At 45.1% G+C, this 19,362-nt stretch overlaps 1 protein-coding gene across 14 annotated transcripts in view; it reads left to right on the plus strand.

The window, feature by feature from the left end:
* Positions 1-19,362, plus strand: part of NFIA (nuclear factor I A) — a 343,582-nt gene that overhangs the window by 101,053 nt on the left and 223,167 nt on the right. For all 14 annotated transcript variants that reach the window (XM_015636078.2, XM_015636071.2, XM_033516520.1 and 11 more), the window contains exon 2: positions 5,109-5,640. In XM_015636078.2, the coding sequence (XP_015491564.1) occupies positions 5,109-5,640 (532 nt within the window). The remainder of the gene's footprint in view (positions 1-5,108; positions 5,641-19,362) is intronic.

The raw sequence follows: 19,362 nt of genomic DNA on the forward strand, positions 1-19,362 counted from the left end.
GCCGGCTCCGCGCCCCCCCAGCGCTCCGGGCACGGAGAGAGGGACCGTCCCCCGCACCTGGGCTCGCTCCCGCGGTGCGGCGCGGTGCGGCCGCCCCCGCGCAGAGCTCCCTCCGCACCCGCGGAGGCCGCCCCAGCCGGGGCACCGAGCGTGTGTCCCCCCACACGGACACCCGCAAACTTGTCCCGTGTGTGCCGCATGTCCCCCCCCGGCACCCTCCCGCCCGCGGATCGGGCCCCCGCGGCACTCGGCGCAACTTTTGCGCCCCCCGCTCGCGGCGGGACGGGGCTGTGCGGGGAGCGGAGCGGGGGGATGTCGCTCCGCGGTGCCCCCCGGTTGCGCGGCAGCGGAGTCCCCGGCCCCCCTTTTCCCCGCGCACTGCTGCAGGACGCTGAATTACACCCCTTCAATTAGCAGGATATAATGGTTTAACGAGGAAATGCTTTGTGGCGGACTCAAACCCCAGATTATTTCCTCCTGCAGGAGATTTTGACTACATTATTCTTATTAATTTAATTGGAATATTTTTTTTTCTCCCGGTGAGAAAGCCTCTCCGGGCTCTTTCCGTCGAGAAAAAGGCAAGGAATTGCAGGGAGAGGGGCGGCAGCTTCACAGGCAGCCCGAAGAGCTGCAAAAGTTTTGTCCCTTTCTCCCGCTGCGGTCCCCTCTCCTTCCTCAGCCTCCCCCAAATTTTGGGGTGCTGGCGAGAAAACACCAGGCCGGCGGGGGCACGAAACTCCAAACCGTACACTTGCTCAAAAGGCAGGAGGAAAATGAGAACAGCGGGAGTTTGCAGAGGATGGGATGCAGCAACTCCGGGCTGTGCCTGAGCAAAGTTTGTGCCTTTAATTCAACTCTGAGAAATACCTGGTTTTTGTCAGCGCAGCGGCTGCACAAGAGGGACCCCCGGACGCTCCGTGCAGGGCCCGCAGCGCCGACGCTCTTGGCATCTCCACGTGGGGCTCCTGGGGCTCAGTAGGCCCAGTCGCACATTAAGGAGAGAAAATAAATCCTTGGGCTGGTTGCTCCCTGGCCCAGTCGTGTCGTGTCCCCGTCCGTCGCCCCCCCCCTCCCCCCCGCTTTTTTTTTTTTTTTCTTTAATTTATCAAAAGAAAAGCAGAAAGCCAGGCATGTGCTTTGACTCCGTTAGGAAAATGTCGCATTCTTGCTGCACGTTTGGGAAAGTAATAGGAGGATTAGAGGCCTCCTGACAAACTCTTCCCTCCGAAGGATCAATTAGGTGATTCTGTCATTTTTCTATAGAAAAAGGAGGCGAGCCCTGAGCTATTGCAAGTAATTTCCTATGTTATCGTTTCAAGAGCTTTTATTGATACAAGTTTCGGGAAAGATTTTTTTTTCTTTTTTTTTTTTTTTTTTTTTTTTGTCAAGTTTTGGTTCAGATTTAAAGGGAAGCTCTTGAAAGTGGGTTAGAAAAGGAAAACAAACAGAAATCCTGGTTCTGAGCATATTTATCCAAGCCCTGGAACCAAAATGGCACAAGCATTTTGTGTCATCTGTCAGGAAAAATCCAAACATCGTTCCATTTACATATCTGCTGAGGAGCTAGGAAATAGTTGGGGAACATATGCGCGTCTCCTCAGATTTACAAGCAAATGGATTGTAAAAATATTAGCAAGGGTCGCTGTAGCTGGATTAATTTCAAAAAGATCTGCAGAAATACATTGTTTCAAAGCCTCCTTTGCAGGATTACATTATCGAAGGCCCCTTTGGGTTGGGGTTGGGGTTCTTTTGTCGTAGGGTTTTTGTTTTATTTTTTTTTTAACACCTTTTTGAAGAGCAAAGGAGAATTTTGGGATGAACAGTACAGAACTGTGCGGCCCAAATTTTAGGTGCTGCTTAGAAACAGGCAGCTCTCAGAAGAGCTGTATCTTCAAACTTTGGAGAGGAGTGCAATAAAGAAAACCCCAACTTTTTATTACCGCTTTGCCAGCTTTCTGGTGTCTTTTATTTTTGGGTAACCCATCCAACACTGAGAGGGGAAAGCAAACGGTTTTATCAAATACTTTCAAAGTTTCCCTTCAAGCTAACTTGTGGACAGGGAAAGATCACTGCCTTTTCTACCAGGTCCCTTAAAATCCTACTATTTCACAGCAAGGCTGCAGATAAGTTGCACATCTGTTAGCACACTCGCACTGTCATATTTCCGAAACTTTTTGGGTTTTTTGGGGGGGGCTGTAGCGCCACTGAAATAAAAAATTGCGTTGTGCAGAAGCTGCTCCCCCCCTCCGTCCCCGCGTCCAGCCCAATTCTGTTTGATCAGTCCTGGCTGCTTTTATTTCCACTTGGACTTTGCTAATACCTCAGCGCTGAGATTGAAGCGGTGCGATTTTCCGGAGCAGCGTGTTTACCAAGACACTTTGAAAGTTGGTCTGTTTATGAGTCGTTAACCTTTTCTCTTCATACACCATTTTGAAAAGACACGTTAGGGTGTAATAGGGACGTGCACACCTCGCGCCCGAGCAGCGGTGCTTCTCCTTTACTTCAGCCACACACCCAGACTTTGCACCAAAAAGCATCTTGGTTTTTTTTTTTCCCCCCCCCTCCCTTTAAAGTGGTTTAGTGCTTTTTTTTTTTTTTTTATTTTTAAGTGGGTTTTTTTGGGGGGTGTTGTTTTTACCTCCCCTTTCAGGTCCACATCGTAGAAATCAGCTTTAGCGCAGGTTAAAGCAACTCTCTCTTGGATGTTATCCAGCGCCGAGCCAAAAAAGTCCCGAGCACATGAGATCAGGCAGGACAAAGCGCTGCTTAAAGCAGAAAAGTTAAAATATTTCAGGATGTACCAAGACGTGTTTGGAAAGTGGGAAGGCTGGAAGCGCTGCCCTGGCTCGCTGTGGGGCTGTCGAGCCTCTCTGCTCTGTGTACCTTCGCAGATAAACTTCCACTTGACAAAAGGCCTTTTTTCCTTGACTCTCCCTGAGTGGGGAAAGGGAAGGACAAGAGAGATCAGGAGGGAGGGTTTATTATTTTTAATGGCTTGTAGGGACCTGTAGTTTTTGTATTTTTCTTCTTTTTCCCCCTTGCCTCCCCCCCCGTGAGAGCTGTTTCTGGTGGGTGAGAGCAGCTCCATGTGCTGGGATTGTGCCTCCTCTCACTTTTTGAATCTGCCGATTACAAACTCACAGCAATTTTTTTTTTTTTTTTTTTAAACTTTATTGAAATTTGAAACTATCATCTTTTCTCATAGAGTAGGGGAAAAAAAGGAGGAATGTGCCAATCACTGGAGTGATTTATTTTATTTTACCTGCTTTTATTTTAATAATCATTCATAGTACTTTGATTGCTGCCGCTCTGCTCTAATGAAATATATTGTGCTGTTAAGAAAGTTTTTAACAATCTCTGTTTAAAATAAAAATAAATGCAATGGTGCTACCTATAGATTTAAGTAGCTGCAATTCTGGGGTCACTCAAAATAAGTGCAGTGAAAGCTTTTGGGGAGTCAGCAGAAGGTCTTGAATTACAGCAGGATTTTGCTGATAGATATTTCTACTATTGATTTCTCAATTTTTTCATAATTTCTGAAAAGAACAATGCAAATTAAAATAAAGTGTTGAAAGGAAGTAAGATGTCTCTTTTAATAACCATATTTGCATGACCCACAATGATTTGGGTAGAAAATGTACTCCATGGGATAATTAAAAAAAAAAAAAAAAAGTTAGTTTGTTAATCTGAAAAATCCCCAACGTTTCCTCGCACAGGGGGAGGCAGCGGGTGGCTTTTCCCATGCTGGGGAAAACGTTTCACAAATTACTTTATTTTTCCCTCCTGGAGGGCCCAGTCCTGAGAAAAGGAGGAACTGGAAGCAGGGACGTCCCCAGCGCACAGCGCTGGATCAGGCCCCACAGCCTGGATACATTTTTATGTGCAGCCTGGAGTTGGGTCATTCATTTATTCAGGGGAAAAAACCAAAAAGCATGGCCCCAGTATATTATAATGTATTTTGATCTCTTTGGCTGATTAATGTAATATTTAGTGAGGAAAAAAAGATATATGTATATATATATATAATTATTTAAAAAAAAAATCAACGGGTCTTTCTCGCCTGTTTTTAGCATAATTTTAATTGCGATTATTTTTGTGGCAGGGGCGAGGGGTGATCTTTAACTCCTCGTTACACAAAACCAGCAGTGTCTCCGGATGGCCAAACTAACTTTCCGAGTAGGGCATTTCTTTTTAAATAACTGAAAATCTGACACAATTAATAATTTTTCGCGTGTTTGCACAACTTGTGCTACAGTTTTCTGTTTACCGCGTTTTTCAATTTTTCCTGACTTTTTTGTTTTTTTTTTTTTATTTTATGGGAAGTCTCAGAGTTTGACTTTCCTTAATATGCCCAGATAGCAATTTTTAATTTTTTTTTTTTCTTTTTGACTAAATATAAGCAAAAATATTAAAAAAGATAAATTGCAAGGCTTGCTTTTTCTAGGATTTTAGTGTTGGTTATGATTGCGCTCGCGGGATATATCTACTGCGGTACTTCTCGCTCCCTTCACTGTTTAGGAGCCAGAGTGAAAACCACCCTTCATTGTAATTGTATATACAGCTATAGTGGCATTTTACTATTCTGCCGGCTGCTATTTCCAAATATATCTTAGGGAAAGTTTTACTATACTTTAGACTTCCCCATACAAACATTGATTGGCATCCAAATGTTTAGGATTTGCCAAATTGGCGGGCAAACGCTGGCTACACCGCAAGCAGCGGGGTCAGGGAGAGAGCAAAGGGAGATACGCGCTCCGCAAGTGGACTTGCAAAGGAGTTCTTGGCTTTTAACTCATTCTGCCCCTTTTTTTTTTTATTTTTTATTTTTTTAAAAGGTTTGGGGACTGGGGAAAGGGTGCCAGCGTTGCACCATCTCCATCTGGGCGCTTGGTTGAAGTTGGACCCTGTTTTTGGGGGGCGGGAGCGGAGTTTTCGGGTCGGCGCAAAAGGGAAGCGGGGATGTGGCGGTGGCAGGTTCAGGGCGCATCAGCGAGGGGTCCCACAGCCCCTAAAATTTATCAGCACCCTCGTAATTCTCACCATCCTGCAAAATCCCTGTTTTTGAAGGCTCTTTGTTGATGGTGACCCTTCTCTGTAACTTTTTTCAGGATGAATTTCATCCCTTCATCGAAGCACTTCTGCCTCACGTCCGAGCGTTTGCATACACGTGGTTCAACCTGCAAGCCCGAAAAAGAAAATACTTCAAAAAACATGAAAAACGCATGTCAAAAGAGGAAGAGAGAGCCGTGAAGGACGAACTGCTAAGTGAAAAACCCGAGGTAAAGCAAAAATGGGCATCCAGACTTCTGGCAAAGCTCCGGAAAGATATCAGGCCTGAATTTCGGGAGGATTTTGTTCTCACAGTCACAGGAAAAAAGCCTCCGTGTTGCGTTCTTTCCAATCCAGACCAGAAGGGCAAGATGAGAAGAATTGACTGCCTTCGCCAGGCAGATAAGGTCTGGAGGTTGGACCTTGTTATGGTGATTTTATTTAAAGGTATTCCGCTCGAAAGTACTGATGGCGAGCGCCTTGTAAAGTCCCCACAGTGCTCTAACCCCGGGCTGTGCGTACAGCCCCACCATATAGGAGTTTCTGTTAAGGAACTCGATTTATATTTGGCATACTTTGTGCACGCAGCAGGTAAGTGCCTTTCTCTACCACCTTCTTCAACTTTTCGGTTATCTCCGTGCCGGGTGCCGTGCCCCAGCGGCGGCTGCATGAGCCGGGGAGGGAGCTGGGGATGCCGGTTATCGCTCTCCCGGGGTGGCGAGGAGGGTGCCAAAAACTTCCCCCCCAATTGTTTGTTTTTTTGTTTGTTTTTTTTTTGTTATTTTTTTTCCATGGGGTTTTTAAGGTGCAGCCACATAAAAGTGGTTCTTGTTTTCCGCAGTTAACAGCATTTCGGGCATCCTTCACAGGTGTTATCCTGAATGTTTTACTAGGAGGGCTCACAGCCGGATGCGGCTTCCTTTATTTTAATTTTGGGGGAAAGCAGATAGATTTTAATTTAATTTATTTTTTTTTTTTAAATAAAGTTTGCATATGTTATGCACAAAGTTGTCGAGGTGGGCTAGAGATGCCTGAGAACTGTGGGTCAGGAGTACCAGGTATCCTCACCCCACAGGGATGAGATGGGGAACATAAATCCTGCAGGACTGGAGGGAAAGGAAAAGACAGTCCCTTGATAGCAAATGTAGTCATCAGGTCTTGAGTGGGCATGAAACAAACCTCTGGGTAATCCTAGGGGGAAAAGGAGACATTTAAATCCCCAAAATATCACACTTTATACACCTAAAAGATAAGCAGGTCTTGAAAAAAATTCCTGATTTGACAATACTGTGCTTATGAGGAGGGGATGAGATGTTTTAATGTGTGATGAAAATCTTGGGATCCCAGACTCCAACAGAAAGTACACTCTGCCTGCGGCGTGACTCAGTGTGCTCAGAGGATGTGTAGTATGTTGACTGGCATAAAATAATGTGCTATTGTAGTTCTCCTGAGTGATTGTAGTGCAGAGAAATGTGCGTGTGTGAAGTGTGAGGCCCCGAGTTCTCATGTATGGGATGTGTGGGTCCCCCAGCCTATCCTGACTTGTGAGCTGAGGGGCTGGACAGGCTGGAAAAACAGAGGAGCAGGGGGGAAAGGATCATATTAGTAGAAACCACTTCTGTATAAATATTTATCGGTAAGAAATCCAAGCACATTACAGCCCAGGGAGCCTGCATTTCCCATGCCAGCTTCTTTCAGAGGGTCTTGCAGAAAGTTTTGGCTTCCCCAAAGTTTTTCTGCGCTGAGTCCCTGCCATGGTTGTTGTGTTAGGCAATGTCGCCGCTGGGATTTTACAGATACGATCCCTGTTCGGAAATAACTTTCGAGTATCCTCATGGTATTTCCTACAGATAAGCTGCAACATTTACTTTTCACTTCGGTGTGAGGTGGTAAATCATAGTGCTCGTTTATGGTGAAAGGGAAGTAGGCAAATATTGAGGAAAATTATTTATTTACTCTGCGCTTTATTATGGCCACCGTGAAGGAAGCATAATGGATAAATGGCTAACTGAAGAGTGTTTGAGGCTGGGGCATTTCAGGTCACCTCCTGTTCCATCACCAACCCTGAGGGGACCATGGACTCACACCCCTTTTGTCTGCCTCAGTTTCCTCCTCTCCATGTTGGAGTAGGGTGATAAATTTTAAATGCTTTGATATCCAGATATAAGCTATAAATGTCTATTTACTGATCTACAGCATGCAGATATTTATTATTTAAATTTATCTATAGCATGGTGCTGGTAAATACTGATCCATATTGTATTTCCCAGGCCCTCCGTGGAGCGCACAAATCGTTGATAGAAACCAACGGTCTTGGTTTAGCTTTCATGTAGGGTTACAGAAATATAGGATGGGGACAAAAAGACCAAACCCATGGGTGGGAGGATTTTGGGGAGCTTCAAGGGGTTTCTCCCCATTACAACAGTCGAGCAGTAGACGTTATAAAAGTTCAATATTGCGATTAGGGATATACCATCTTATCAGCACGCCGGTGGCAAACAGTAGTCTTGATAGCGAACTGTTATTTATTCCTGCCTCCATCTTCAACAGGCAGCGATCGCACCGATTGTCCTTCATACTCGGGTGTTTGCCGCGGAAAGTCAGCGCGAGGCCTCCACGCGGTTTTTTGGGGTTAGATTTGGGGATTTGTGTGAGCAGCCACGCGCCCGTGCAGAGCGCACCGCGCCGTGTTTTTGGCCGTTGTTTGCTGATTGCACGCATTGCATTGTGCTCTCAATGCAGGAGCGTGTGCTGGCGTATTCCTGCTAAACCTCAGCGGGGAGGGGGACAAGATGATTTTTGGGAGGTGGCACAGCATGGTCGCTGTCTATATGGCTTCACAGAGGTGTACCCAAAGCCTTGCGTAGAGCTACCTCTTTTTCTTCCCCTCTTTTTTCCCGTTTTCTTCCCCCCTCCGATGTATCCCAGCAGTCTTTGTTACACCTGAACATTGGCCAAGTTGACAGCCATTGGTTCCCGCAGACCCGCAGTAATGGCAGCTTGTGCCGGGTGCGCAACAGGAAAATTACAAAAGAAAAAAATATTAAGGGTCCTTTGTCTCCAACTCCATCAGACCTCGCTCCCCAAATGTATGGACCGCGTATTTATAAGGAGGAAGTCGCCAGCGCAAATATTAGGTAGGCTGGTCAACTTACATATAGCGGATTTGACAAGCATCTGCTGTAGTACAGAAGATTTGTAAACACTAAACAATGTTTTTACCTCCTTAAAAGTTTTGAGAAGTTGCCAGTATTGGCAGGAGGCACAGACTCCGAAACGTGCTTGAAGATACGTGCCAAAACCATTGTGACCTTTTCACCCATAGTGCTCGCTTCTCTTTTTCTTGTGGGGTTTTTTTTTTCCTCCCCACTTTTCGTCTTCTTTTCTTGGGGGGAGTATTCTGTTCCAAGATGCCCTTATTCGAGATGACTTCGGCAGCAAGATGTCCTTTTCCTTCTAAACATGTAGGATAATTATTGCTTTGAATCCACGCTTTTCCTTCAGTAGGCACTATCATCTGTAAGGGAACACATGTGCACAGATTTAAATAGTGCTTCTTACAAAGCTACTGAAATCAATTATTCTCTTTAAGAACTGGCTAGAAAGAGAAAACAAAAATATGCAAATAGGCAAAACTACATGTAATTTTCATTAAAAGGATAAAAAAAAAAAGAAATTAAAAAAAAAAAAGGAAGGGAAGATCGGTGCTTTGTGAATTAGAGGTTGACCAAAAAAATGTATTGAAATCTAGAGTATTGCTCTCAGTTTGCAGTTTCTAATCTGCTTAACTAAAAGCAGGCGGCATTTTTGTACCCTGAACTTGGGTTTGCTTTTTAGTTTTCACTTATTCTGCTCTTGTATCAAATGACAAGTTGGAAACCATTGTGGCAAACCGTTTTCTTTGTGGGAGTCGAACAGTAAAGCTAATTTATGACCGGTCCTTTACCAGATGATCTGTATCAGAATCTACAATATACTAGGCACGTGGCAAGGTCACAATTTAAGTTGTTAAGGTCACAACCTTAGCCACCAGGCATTTGACCTTTTAGATAAAGTTAACCTTTGTTCATTAGTAGGCACTCAACCGAGAACTTTCTGGAGTTTTTTACTGCTTTGGAGTTCCTCCTGCTAATGTGGTCAGATTGGAGAATAGATTTGCAATAGAAGTAGTTAAATTTTCTAAGAGGTCACAGTTTTTAGAGACTTCTCCAGTGGCCGAAGCGGGATGGTGGGCCAGGAGGCGATGCTGCAATGCCTGGTTTATTTTTTTGGCCGGCCATCGTTATGCGCTTTGTGCGAGAATTAAACTCGCGAGGTATTTGTGGCAGAGAAAATCTTTTAATCTTTCAGAAGGACATTTAAAAATCCCAAATTTAAGAAAAAATCTGGGGCTAGATGTTATTTGCGCAAACCCCTTTTTCTGTTCACGTTTAGGCTCGAAGGCAGCCAGAACTCAGCCTTATTTCTGTGGCTGAAAATTTACTTAACTTCTAGATGTGCTCTGTGGCTAATTGCTGGGCAGTGGTATATAACACATGACCTTGAACTTTAAGCACGACCCATTTTATGTTCCCGTTGACAGACTTAAAATATTCTACTTGGACCACCATAAAGAGGCATCGATGGGAATAACCCAAAGATGGGTTAATGCAGAAACCCCCGTAGCCGTGGAGGTTTCGGGGGGTCCGAGAGGTACCCGAGGCTTCGCGCTGTAATCTTTTAGTGCAATTAGTATTGATTGTTGCTGCATTAATCCTGTTAATAGCCACAGCCGGGCCGGGTGTCGCAGGGATGGCAGAGGTGTCCTGACAATACCGTACGTCACCGAAAGAGCTGTCGCAGCGCCTTCAACTCCTGATCGCTGCTCTGCAGAAGTGGAGCGTTCGACGGTGGAAACTATTGCTGGCTCATACAGAAACACACACCATATTGTTTACTTAATTATGCCGGAGCGAAGGCTCATTTTTAATTATTTAGCTGACTTTCTCGCTCTGCTCTGATACCGCATTTATTATTTAATTTGAAATCAAAAGGGCTTGCGCTCCCGTTAGTTTTTGATGCATTTTACTTTTGTTTTGGCTACGTTATTGTCATTCCATCGTACGGTAATCCAGATAGCCGTGATATGCAGATTGGCCAGATGGTCATGTTAACAGATTGAGAACCTACTTCCCACTGCTAAAGAGCAGGTGTAAGATCAGTGGGCTTTTTTTTTTTTTTTTTCCTTCTCCTTTCCTCCCAAGTTTCAACCAAAATGCTCTTTAGACAGATCATAATGGTAGTTAAAAAGGGGCACATTTCAAATGGTGTTTGTTCTGTGGACATAATGCGTAATGTATGTGTCATTTTTACGCCTATCTGAAGACTTTTAAAGCATCCATGACATTCCCTCCACCTATAATGCTTTGAAAAACCTACTTCCAGCTCATGGCTGTTCCAGTGTATATCCAAAACCATCTTGAAAGTTTTTTTTCTGCAGACAGATTGCATTTACTCTTACCAAAAAAACACTTGAGGCATCTTTCCAGCAGGTATCTCACATGTGTTCCCTGCGCAGGGCTCCCAGTGCATGCCCAGGAGAACCTGAGCAGATCAGTCAGTGTTCAGCTGAGATTTTAATGTTTGTGGGCTGATAGAGTTGTTTTTCTGCTCCATTATTTTTTGCCAAAGTGAGACATCTGTAGCTTTAAAGAAAAAAAGTGACACTAAGACATCTCACAGTATTTCTGCCCTCAAGGAATAAAAGGAGAAGGCAGATTTTGTGTTGTTTTAGCCTTACAAAAAAGTACCCATAAAAAGTCAGTGGTGGGAGCCTGGGTCTCTATCTCAGTTGGGAGAGGTGAGGAGAGGACAGCCACAGCTCCTCAACACCCCAAATTTCATGCACCTACCTATCATGGGCATACATGAAACACGGCGACCTGCACACCCCACGTGGCACAGAGAGATATCCCCATCTTTGGATGATCTCCTCCTTGGGGAGTGGGACTGGCTGCTCGCTGCAGCCATGAGCAGGGTGGGAGCTGACAGAAGCAGGATTTAGGTGGGACAACTGCTCTCCCGGTGCGGGTGTAACTGAGCCGGTGAGTATCCGTGATAATTCAGATACTAACTGGTGTGGCACTCGGGACGGCCTGCTCTATCACGAACCCCTGGCAGGAGTTCAGTCATGTGGTTTAGCTTTTCCCTTTCTCCAACAACAACAACAGCAACAACAAATAAACACGGGATAAAGGCGTATTTCATATGCCCAGGATGTTTTCCAGGTGGAGGGTTTGGATAGTATGGGGGTGTGTTATTTCCATGCCTCCTTGCTCCGAGGTGCAGAAGCAGGAGAAGCCTGTGAGTGGTAAGAAAGTTGCCCAATGCTTCTGGCTTTTCTACAAGCAACTGCACTTTTATATTTCCCTTCTTTTCCACCCAATGATGAATAGCATTAATTTAGATCTATTTAAGGCGAGTGTGGGAGAAACCACAATCTTTGTTGTGGTCACTGCTGTACACAGCAGGGCTGAATGTTTCTCTTGGTTGAGGCCTCAAAGCTGAATCTGGAGAACCCAAAACATCATGTCAGCTTTTCAAACCCTTCAAAGAGACAGTGGAATCCTAATTGTTCATAAAACCCGCTATTTATTATTACAATTATGTATTTTCTCCCCATTCGGATGTAAAGGAAAGGACATTCCTCGCTGTCTGTGCCTTGAGCTTCTTCACAGCTCCTCCTCCTCCCCCTGATGCTTCTGGTTCAGGCACTGGTGAGGTTTTTACAACCACCAAACAAACTCCAACCCGCTGCTCCAAAAACCCTCAACCTCTCCCCAAAAGCCTGCACTTTACTACACGTGTGGGACCCTCCAGGCCTCAGTGACTGTCCCCAGTAAAATGAATTTGGGGCATCCTCACTGGGAGCCACGGATCTGGCTCTGCCCCTGCTCCTTTCCTCACAGACGAGGGCTGGAGCTGATGATTAAATTACAGGCTGTAAATTCAGGGGAAATTATTTTAGCCTCCTAACAGCAGCCGACCCGGACATTTCCTTACGCCAGTGAGGGCTTGTGGTAGATAAGCCTTGTCGGGAGGCTAAAACTCATTTTAATCGCTTTGGTTTTCCCGTTCATGTGGTGCAACCACATCTCTGGTGGTTGTTAATTGTTGCCTGCATTACGGGAGACACCAAAAACTGACTGACATCAGCACCTGGGTCACGGTGCCTCGGATGTGTGGGGCAGTTTTATCCCAGCAAGTTCTTTTGGGGCCTGCAGCATTTTCTCCCCAGTTGAAAAGGCAGTGCCTGAACATCATCATGGTGTAATTAATTTTAAAGGGAAACCAGAGTATTTGTATATATTAAGTGTTTTTAGCTACCTTTTCCCCATGTCCCTACGCCAGGGGTGGATGTAAGGCGCCTGAGCTCAGCCCTGTGTGCGGCACCGTTGTGGCTCGGGATGTAGGAGCAGGATGTGGCGCGTAGAGCGGGTGGATTTGGGCTGGATTCGTAGCCGCTGCCTGTAAAACACACGAGGGCCTCCATTTTGTGTGCCAGGCTCTCACGTGCGAGTCAAAATGGAGAGCGGCGCGGTTGAGTTCGGCCTAGAGCGAAGCGTGTGGGCTCACGTCACCCGCGATCCCGCTGCCGCCACGGTGCACCCAGACCCACGGCGAGACCCAGGTGGGGTATCCTGAGCTTGTACATCCATTGGCTCCTCCTAAAGGGTGTTGATCTCTTCTTCATTAATATCCACCTTCCCAGTCCAAATGCTGTCCCAATGTCATGGTCGGGGTCAGTGTGAAGGCCCCGGGGAGTTGTTCCTCCTTCCCGCGGGTTTCGGCACACATTATTGCCATTAGATCAGCGAGATAAAATCAAGGTGGGTTTAATGACAAGCTCTTCTGAAAGTTTCCTGGACTTTATTGTTCATAACTTGGACCTGAGTTGGGTTATTTACACATGAGGATTAAAAAGCTGCAAACAACTGTGTGAGTTTTAGGGGCTGAAAGTAATTAGCATATGTGGGTAGGAGGATACACGGCATGTCTGCGTTCCTTTAAAATATAAATCACAGTTATTTAATTATGCTTGGAGAGGGCAGATTTAAGGATATACTGCAAAATGCATTACCTATTATACCAACACGATAATCTTATTAACCTTGCTTTCTACTTTTTAATTTTATTGTGCACCCTGTACAACTCTTATGATATCAAAAATAATTACTTGGAGAATACATGATGTCAGAGGTCCAATATGACATTTATCTTCACAGTGAGGAGACGGCTCTCTTGTGCATTGCATCGCAGCTTGGGAGGCACTCAGCAGGTCCACACCGGGGGGGAAGGAGGCAGGGATGGGTGTCATCAGCTGCTCTTTAATGCACAGAAATGTGTTTGCAGATTCGTGTTATAACCGAGGGGTGGCTTAACCAAACTTGAGGCAATTCAGCGTCCTCAGGCCTTCCCAGATGTTTTACTTGCTTGTGCCTTATAACTCTCATAGGTGAGCCAGTATTTCAGGGCAGTTCCATGCATTCAGCCCCAATCCCAGTTGGATCACCTATTAAACCCCAAATTCTCCATCCCATGCCTCTTTTTTTTTTTTTTTTTTTTAAATCCATCTCTCCTAATGTTTGAGATGTGTTGATATTTCCCCCTTTATTTTGGGAGGGAATGGGTGAGGGTGAGGGGAAACAAATGCCATAATAATGTCCCTTTTCAGAAGAATATAGTTTAATTTTGTGTGTGCGTGCAGCAGCTGCCATTGGCAAGCTGTCGTCTTTGTTGCCATGGGCTTTTTTTTTTGGCATGCGTGCCAGAACATGATTGGATGTTTCAGCATGTTCATGTTTTGGGGTGAGATATATCTGTAGCGAAGCACAAAATTATCATGGGGTTGGTAGGTGTCCAAAGCAGGGTAATTTGGCCAGGTGAACAGGCTGTGCTGAGCAGGGTCATGTGAGTGCAGTACCTGGTGGTTCTTTTGGTCAATGAGAGAAAACTTCCTGGTGCTCTGGGTTTTTTGATGATGTAGAAAGGTGGTTTGAAGGTGTCACAGAAGGGTGTAGCACTGAGGTCTCCTCCAGGAGGACACCCTCAGGGTGCAGTGGGAAGCCCCTGGTGTTCCCTGGGGGGACTGCTGGTGAGTTTCTCCTGCCCATCTCACCCACCTGGTGCATGGGGAGGTTGTGTCCATCCCCAGCTCTTGCTGTGACTTTGGGAAGCTGGATGGTGGCACAGAGAGGTGCCCAGAGGGATGAAGCACACCTTGCACAGGTGTAAAACCAGCATGGCATTCAGCCATGAGAGCTGCAGGTAACAGCACATTCTCCAGACCTGCCACCATGTCACCAAGCCCTGGCCACAGAGAGGTAGCCAGTGTTGTTTCTGCTCCTTGGTTTAATCCATTTGCTATATCCATGATATGCCCATAGCATCAGTATCCAAACAAAGTCTGAACCTTTTCTGCACTGTCCTCTGTGCTGTACATCTCTCTTCTTATCCCAGCCACTGTCACCCCACTTGGACTCGATGTTCTTTTAGATTTTTTCCAACCCAAACGATTCCATTATTCTAAGTAGCACACAATGGGAAAGCAGGAGTGTTCTCCAGCCCAGGAAATCCACCATGCGTGATCATTGTTAGGTGCAAAATGCATTTACAAACTCATGAGAAGTATTTCATGAGGAGGCATCTCCTTACAGCTAAACTCTGGAAAGCCCCCTGTCAAGGAGAAAGTTTTCAGGGCAAATCCAGGCTCTGTGCAGTCTGCTGACAGCTTCAGGAAAAGCAAGGGGTGAAGAACTAAAAGTGCTGGGACAGCCTCTTTCATGCTGTGTTTTTCTGCATCTACCACTTTAATCTTGTGTGTGAGGGACAGATAATGAGCTGCCTGAGCTTTGTAATAAACCACGTCTGGTTAAATCACTATTTTTGTGTTTAAAATACCTTGTAATGCACTGAACGAACAGGGATGCACTCCTGTAAGGGTATCAAAAGACAAGTTAGATAGTTGTTACATTTTTTGTCAAGATAAACACTCACTTTGGAGATTTTAAAGCAAAAATACATTGTCAGTCAGATTTCATCCTGAGGGTATTCACTTGAAATTTGTCTGATCTTTTTACCTACTAAGGTTTTAATTTGATATAGAAGAAAGCGGCCAAATCCCGGAGTGATGCTGGAAACAGGGTAAAATTTAAATTTAATTCAGGTTTGGTTGTTTTTTTTTCTTCTTTTGAGGCCAAGTAGTTTCAAGTAAATCAGAAGAATGAATTCTTTGTATTGGGATGCTTTTCTCAAGCCCAGCTATTGTTGGGATGCTTTTAGGGACGATGGCCACTGCAATGCTTTTATTGTGTGGTGATGAGGACTTTTCCTGACGCCACAAGGACTTCATTAAAAATAGCCAACAAACCTATTTACGTTTGGTTTTTGTCTCAAAAAGGGAAAAGTAGTTGTTGCTTATCTAAAAAGTAAATCCTGCATAATTTTGTGTGGAAGTTTCACAAGCAGTTTGCCTGGCTGGGGCAGCACCAGCCTCGGTAGTAGCCGAACCCTTGCAGCAGGTGGAGGTTGGGTATTTCTGGAAAAGTTGGGAAAAACACGCAGCAATCAGTTCAGAGTGGGACTTCTGTGGTTAAGAGCTTTTATTTTCTTTTTCTTAGAGAAGGACATCAACAGTTATGATTTAGATTCTTCTTAGGCAGATGCACTTACAAACACCCGGCCGCGGAGCTCGGTGTTGTTCGGGGTTGCACACTTGTGTCTCAGAAGTGCATCTTCAAGGAGCCTGTTCTAACCTAGATATATGAGCGTGATTTCTAGGCAAAATAATGTCTTCATCTCCCACTTTAAAAATGGACATTGTTTCTTTTTCAGTCAAAAGCTGGAGGGCAAAAATCATGGTGAGAACTGAGCGGACCAGTTGTTTTTCACGTACGTGGTCTTTAGTAATAAACTCTCCCCTAGAAGAGTGAGGTGTGTCTCACAGTGAGCAGCCCCAGGGTGTGAAGCTGTCTGTCATGGGATGAGGATGGTATGAGCAGTGTCCCTGTCCCATCTCAGACCTGGTTTACCTGCTGTGATCCTGTACGGTGCTGACGGAGGGACTATTTGTGTGCTCCCATCTCCCTGCAGCCTGCTGAAGTTTGCTGTGGACATGGCCCTGGACAAAAGCAAACAGAGTTTTCATTCCTGAATGTCCTGTTGGTAGGGTAGGTTTCCATGAGGTGGATGGCAAAGGAATTGTTGCTTTTCTCCGCATTCCTGGCTGGACCTCTTCCCAGTTTTGCCCTTTGCAAGCGGCTTTGTTTGCCCAGGCTTGGGGCTGAGTTACCTTGGCTGCACGGTGCCTTCATCATGAGTTTGTGCTGTTCATCCCAGTTTGGGGCTCCAGCAGTTTGAGGGGTGGCTGAAGGGAAGGCAGGAGCACCCATGATACAAAGTCAGGATACACAGGGCATTTGGAAAAAGTGAAATGAGTCAGAGTTTGAAAAGAAAGTGGGACACTTCTGTCCACACAGTTCCAAAATACAGGGCAGCAATGCCTTGGAGCTGATAAATGGACTTTGAAAGCCTCAAAAAACTTTCTGTGGTTGCAGAAGCAGTATTTAATATTAATAATACTTCCTCATTAAAAAGGTTGAGGGATTTCTCAGACACTCTTGCTCATGTACGTGGTTTTTTTTTGAACAAGTGTCGTCTACCTTAGCAACTTCTCCAGGGAACTTTGCAGCCCCGTGCTGGGGCTGGTGGCGCAGCTCGAGGATGGGTCAGTGGCCGTGGAGGCTTTTAACATTTTAATTGCCTTCCTCCACTGATTGTGATGATGACCTGTTTGTTTGGATTATATCTCTTTTTCATATTTTTTAAAAAAAGGGGGGGGGAAGAAAAGAAAACAAAGGAAGTACAGTGCTGTGCACAGAACAGTTATTAAAAACAGTTGGGAAGCATATAAAAGGTACTGTTTGTGTGAGAAACGGGACAGCTGTGATGGTCTATTGGGAAAGTGTGTACAGATGGTGGTAGGGAGGGGAATGATGACTACATGGCTGATAAATGAAATACAAAAAGCATTAAATTGGTGATCTTTTTAAAGAGTACACTTTTGGTGAGCATTTTTGGTGCATCATTAGGGCTCTTTGTCTGCCTCTTATTTCACCAGGAAGTGCGACTCTCGCCGCACATTTGTGCCTCTGATTTTGTTTACAAATAAGGAGCCTGTTTAATAAATCACATACCATGGAATTATTAAAGAAGATAATTAAGCACACAGGTTTTTCCTACATTGGGAATGGGCATGGGATCGTCCTAAAGACCTGACAATACCACAAATGGTGTTGGGCTCAAATTAGTACGGTAACATGTGGGATTTCCTGGAACCTAAACAGATTTCTTTGTTTTGCAAGAAGGGGGACCAACGGCACGAGCTGGGTTCAGGGACGGAGATTTCGGCATTTTGAAACCATGGAAGGCAAGCACTTGACATTTTGCCTTTATTTTATATTATCTTACAATCCCAAAGGTGGTGGCACCCAGTGATGAGTGCCCAGCCGTGGTATCTGGGAGTTGCTGAGGCTCCCAGGGGATGCAGGGACTCTCTTTTGGCAATAAAGGGAAGAGGGACAGAGGAAGAGTTGGAGATAAGATTTTTCCCTGTAGTTCATAGAAGAGGGATCATCATCTTCTCATCCTTAGAGCTTTATCCCATCCCTTATGTAGCTCATTTATCAGGGGCTGATGGATATTAAGGAAATACCTGTGTATTTCTGCACACTGTTTTAGAGATGGTCACTCAAATGCTGCAAACCTCGGCATGGAGAGTTTTTAAACTAATGGGCAAAATAATCCCCCTCCTCCCAGCATTTCATCCCGTTCCCAGCTGAAATAATTCCCGGTTTCCCTTCGCCTTCCCTCTCACCCACCCGTTGCTTCGTGTTCCTGCTCATTGTTTCTGGGTGCCATCAACAGATGAAAGCATTTTCCTTAATAATAAATAGTCTTTGGTAACGCCGTGCTTTTCCGTGACCCAGACGGGTGTCCGGCCACCCCATGAGCCCCGGCCATGCCATTGTCCCTCCCTCAGGGGACATGGACCAGCAGCAACCTCAGATCCCTGTCTCGGGTGGCTTGAAGTGCCGCACAAAGGGACTTCACCAAACCTCCGTAACCAGAACCAGCTCGCAGGGAATTTTTCCAATGTTTTTTTTGTTGATTGCAGGTTTATTGATGGTCTGAATTTTCTTGATTTACAAACCTTCCGAAACTTCAACGTGCCACTTTGGGGATTATTTCTTCTCCTGACGCAGTATCACAAACTCTTCTTGTTACCGGATTTGATGAACGACATTTCACTCTGCTGCTTTTTGGGCCAAGCCAATACTCTTCTGCATTTTCTTGAAACATAGAAAAAAGGAAAGATTTTTAAAAGGTTTAATGTGAAGAAAATGCATGACAACTTGATAGATTACTTGGGACTTCAGTGTAGTAATTGTATAAAGTAGGTTGCAATTTTTTTTTTACAGATGCAATATATTAAAAGGAACAATAGACAAAGAGACGTAAAGCGCGAGGATGGAGAGACCATCTTGGCCAACCTCTGCAAATTTGTTCCAAATTTCAGTTATTAAATATCACAAAAACATGTTTATTGCAATAATACTGTACATTTTCTTGGCTGCTCTGATCTTGAGTCATTTAAGGGGTTTTTGTACACCTTGACGTAAATACACTTCATCTCTTACCAAGAACACGCTCTGCTACGTTTTCTGGATGCAGTGGAGGGATGATTTAGAAATATCCAGGCATGTATGAAATGCTTGGATTTAGAGATGATTGCTTCCAATTAATGTGTTATTTTTTATCAGTGTGAATGCGTGGTCTCCTAGAGCTTCACTAAGTAGACGATCCAAGAGGTCTCCTAAGAGCTGTGCTGGTGGGTACCCAGAGGCAACAGAAACAAGCAGCTGTTCAAGATGCTGCTGTGGTGCCTCTTGGTGATACTGGTCCAAGTTTATTAGTCTTGGCCTTGCAACCTCATCAGCTGCAGATGCAAACAAGAAACGTGGAGTTCTCTCGCCTTCTTTGCCGCAGTGCAGAGCGTGTATTGCGCAAGGTGTCTGCTTTACCCCCAATAGAAAACCAGATTTCAGATGGTTTAACCCACCATCCCTGAGAGCAGAATTAGGCTCTGAGCTGTTGGGACTGGATCTCCTTCCTCCAGAGCCTCATCGGAGCAGCCGAGCACAGAGTCCACCCAGGTTATTCAGCTGCTATTTCAGTTTCTACTTAGGGATGTGCTGTCAGCAGCAAGGGGAGGGC

This window comes from Parus major, chromosome 8, assembly GCF_001522545.3.
Source record: "Parus major isolate Abel chromosome 8, Parus_major1.1, whole genome shotgun sequence".
NCBI lineage: Eukaryota > Metazoa > Chordata > Aves > Passeriformes > Paridae > Parus > Parus major.